The sequence below is a fragment of the Triticum aestivum genome, chromosome 5B (assembly GCF_018294505.1).
Source record: "Triticum aestivum cultivar Chinese Spring chromosome 5B, IWGSC CS RefSeq v2.1, whole genome shotgun sequence".
NCBI classification, from domain to species: domain Eukaryota; kingdom Viridiplantae; phylum Streptophyta; class Magnoliopsida; order Poales; family Poaceae; genus Triticum; species Triticum aestivum.
The window spans coordinates 605,887,286-605,889,392 of NC_057807.1; the positions used below are offsets into that span (position 1 = coordinate 605,887,286).

The 2,107-nt window shown below is 52.0% G+C and overlaps 1 protein-coding gene across 1 annotated transcript; it reads left to right on the plus strand.

Moving 5' to 3' along the window:
- Nucleotides 1–520: 520 nt before the first annotated feature.
- Nucleotides 521–1,474, plus strand: LOC123117115 (probable glutathione S-transferase GSTU1). The gene has a single exon (XM_044537946.1). The coding sequence runs from the start codon at nt 592–594 to the stop codon at nt 1,258–1,260; it is 669 nt and encodes a 222-aa protein (XP_044393881.1). The 5' UTR covers nt 521–591; the 3' UTR covers nt 1,261–1,474.
- The last annotated feature ends 633 nt before the right edge of the window (nt 1,475–2,107 follow it).

The window sequence follows — 2,107 nt, forward strand, 5'->3', positions numbered from 1 at the left end:
TTTCTTGCTTACTAGGGTCAAGAGCCCCAGGTTTGGTTGGCTGGTTGTGTAGTATACCGAAAAGTGTCACCTGGGTCAAGAGCAGGTGAACCAGTCCAAACTTTGAAATAACGGAGGAACTTTCCCTGGCCAAAACAAAAACGGAAAATAACATTCCACCTGGTCGAACGTACACGCTCCTCTTCAAGAACAAAGCCAATCGTACGTCACCACGTATCACTTCTTTCCCTGGTCCACGGCCCCGGTCTTCTGCGCCAGAAGTGCGGTGTAACCTCCCATGCCAGCCACTGTCCCCTTGGCGCACGCGCGGATCGTGCGTGACGCAAGCGGTGACACACCGGGCGAACGGGCGAACGAAGCCCCAGAATTCCCCGGCCGGTACGTAGACGCACACGCACCAGCAGATTTTTTTGGTCTTCTCATCTCGAGACGTACTAGACCATTCCGGAAACACGATCCCACCCTCTGCTGCTCTCCGCCTATAAATCCTCACCCTCGTCCTCCCACCATACTCACTCCCCACCCGCACACAGCGCACCCAACACAAACACACACACACAAGTCGATTGACCCAACACAAACTCAACAGCAATGGCGGGCGAGAAGGGTCTGGTGCTGCTGAACTTCTGGGTGAGCCCGTTCGGGCAGCGCTGCCTCATCGCTCTTGCAGAAAAAGGCCTCCCCTACGAGTACGTCGAAGAGAACCTCATGGCCGGCAAGAGCGACCGCCTCCTCCGCTCCAACCCCATCCACAAGAAGATCCCAGTGCTCCTCCACGACGGCCGCCCCGTCAACGAGTCTCTCATCATCCTCAACTACCTCGACGACGCCTTCCCGGACACCCCGTCCCTCCTCCCCTCCGACCCCTACGAGCGCTCGCAGGCTCGCTTCTGGGCCGACTACGTCGACAAGAAGGTCTACGACTGCGGCACCCGGCTCTGGAAGCTCAAGGGCGAGCCGCACGCGCAGGCGCGGGCCGAGATGGTGGAAATCCTCAAGAATCTGGACGGGGCGCTCGGGGATAAGTCCTTCTTCGGCGGCGATGCCTTCGGGTTCGTCGACGCCGCGTTCGCGCCCTTCACGTCGTGGTTCCACAGCTACGAGAAGTACGGCGAGTTCAGCGTGGCGGAGGTGGCGCCGAAGATCGCGGCGTGGGCAAAGCGGTGCGGCGAGCGGGAGAGCGTCGCCAAGAGCCTCTACTCGCCTGACAAGATTTACGAGTTCATCGGCGTGCTCAAGAAGATGCACGGCGTCGAGTAAGCCGACCGGCCGGCCGGGGGGAAGCAATAAGTTCGATCGTGTGTACGGTCATTGGTGGTACGTAGTAGTTGTTGCTTGGTCGTGTACTTGTGACGCGTCTGTGTGTGTGTGTGTATGTCAACGCGTCTTCTTCAGTTGGGGCAGCACCGAGTTGCCACCTGCGATTCTATTTCATGTGTGAAGAATAAATTAATAAAGGGTATATTTGAACTTCCACTGGCTGACAATGGGTTCTGTTGCATTTTGTTTCAACATTCGACGAGCGCGGGATTACTTTATAGTACTTCAAATACATAATAGAAGGATTGAACATGTTTTGTTGCGCTATTGGTGTTGTCAGGTTTTCATAATTTATTTACTCTCTTTTTGAAATATAAGTGTATTTATTTTTAAAAAAGTCAAATATGTTTAAGTTTGGAGTACATATAATTGGAGCTCCTTAAAAAATTGTTACCGGGTCAAAATTGAACGATTCAATTCTAAATTGAAAACCTCAATTCACTGTGGGACCTTAAAAACTATGTGTGTGATAATATCTATGCTAATTTTCAAAAATCGACCTAAAATCCAAAGGAAACACGTAATATCGACTGTAACCCATCAACGAATCATAATGGGCCTTCAAACGACAACACAAATGATTTTCAACATAGATCAACGAAACCACTTGTTAAGGGTTAGACCAACTCCAACGCGGCGACCCTTTCCATCCCTTGGTGTTTCGTTTGGGTCTGCATGGCCAAACCAACGGCCTTACGCGTGACTGCAAATGCAAAATGTGTCTTGTCCCGTCTAGACGCATTTCTGAGGCAAATCGGGACCGATTTGCGTCTAGATGGACACAAGA

Bases quoted from the DNA above. Each gene is read 5' to 3' on its own strand.
- LOC123117115 (XM_044537946.1), top strand. From the start codon at position 592: ATGGCGGGCGAGAAGGGTCTGGTGCTGCTGAACTTCTGGGTGAGCCCG.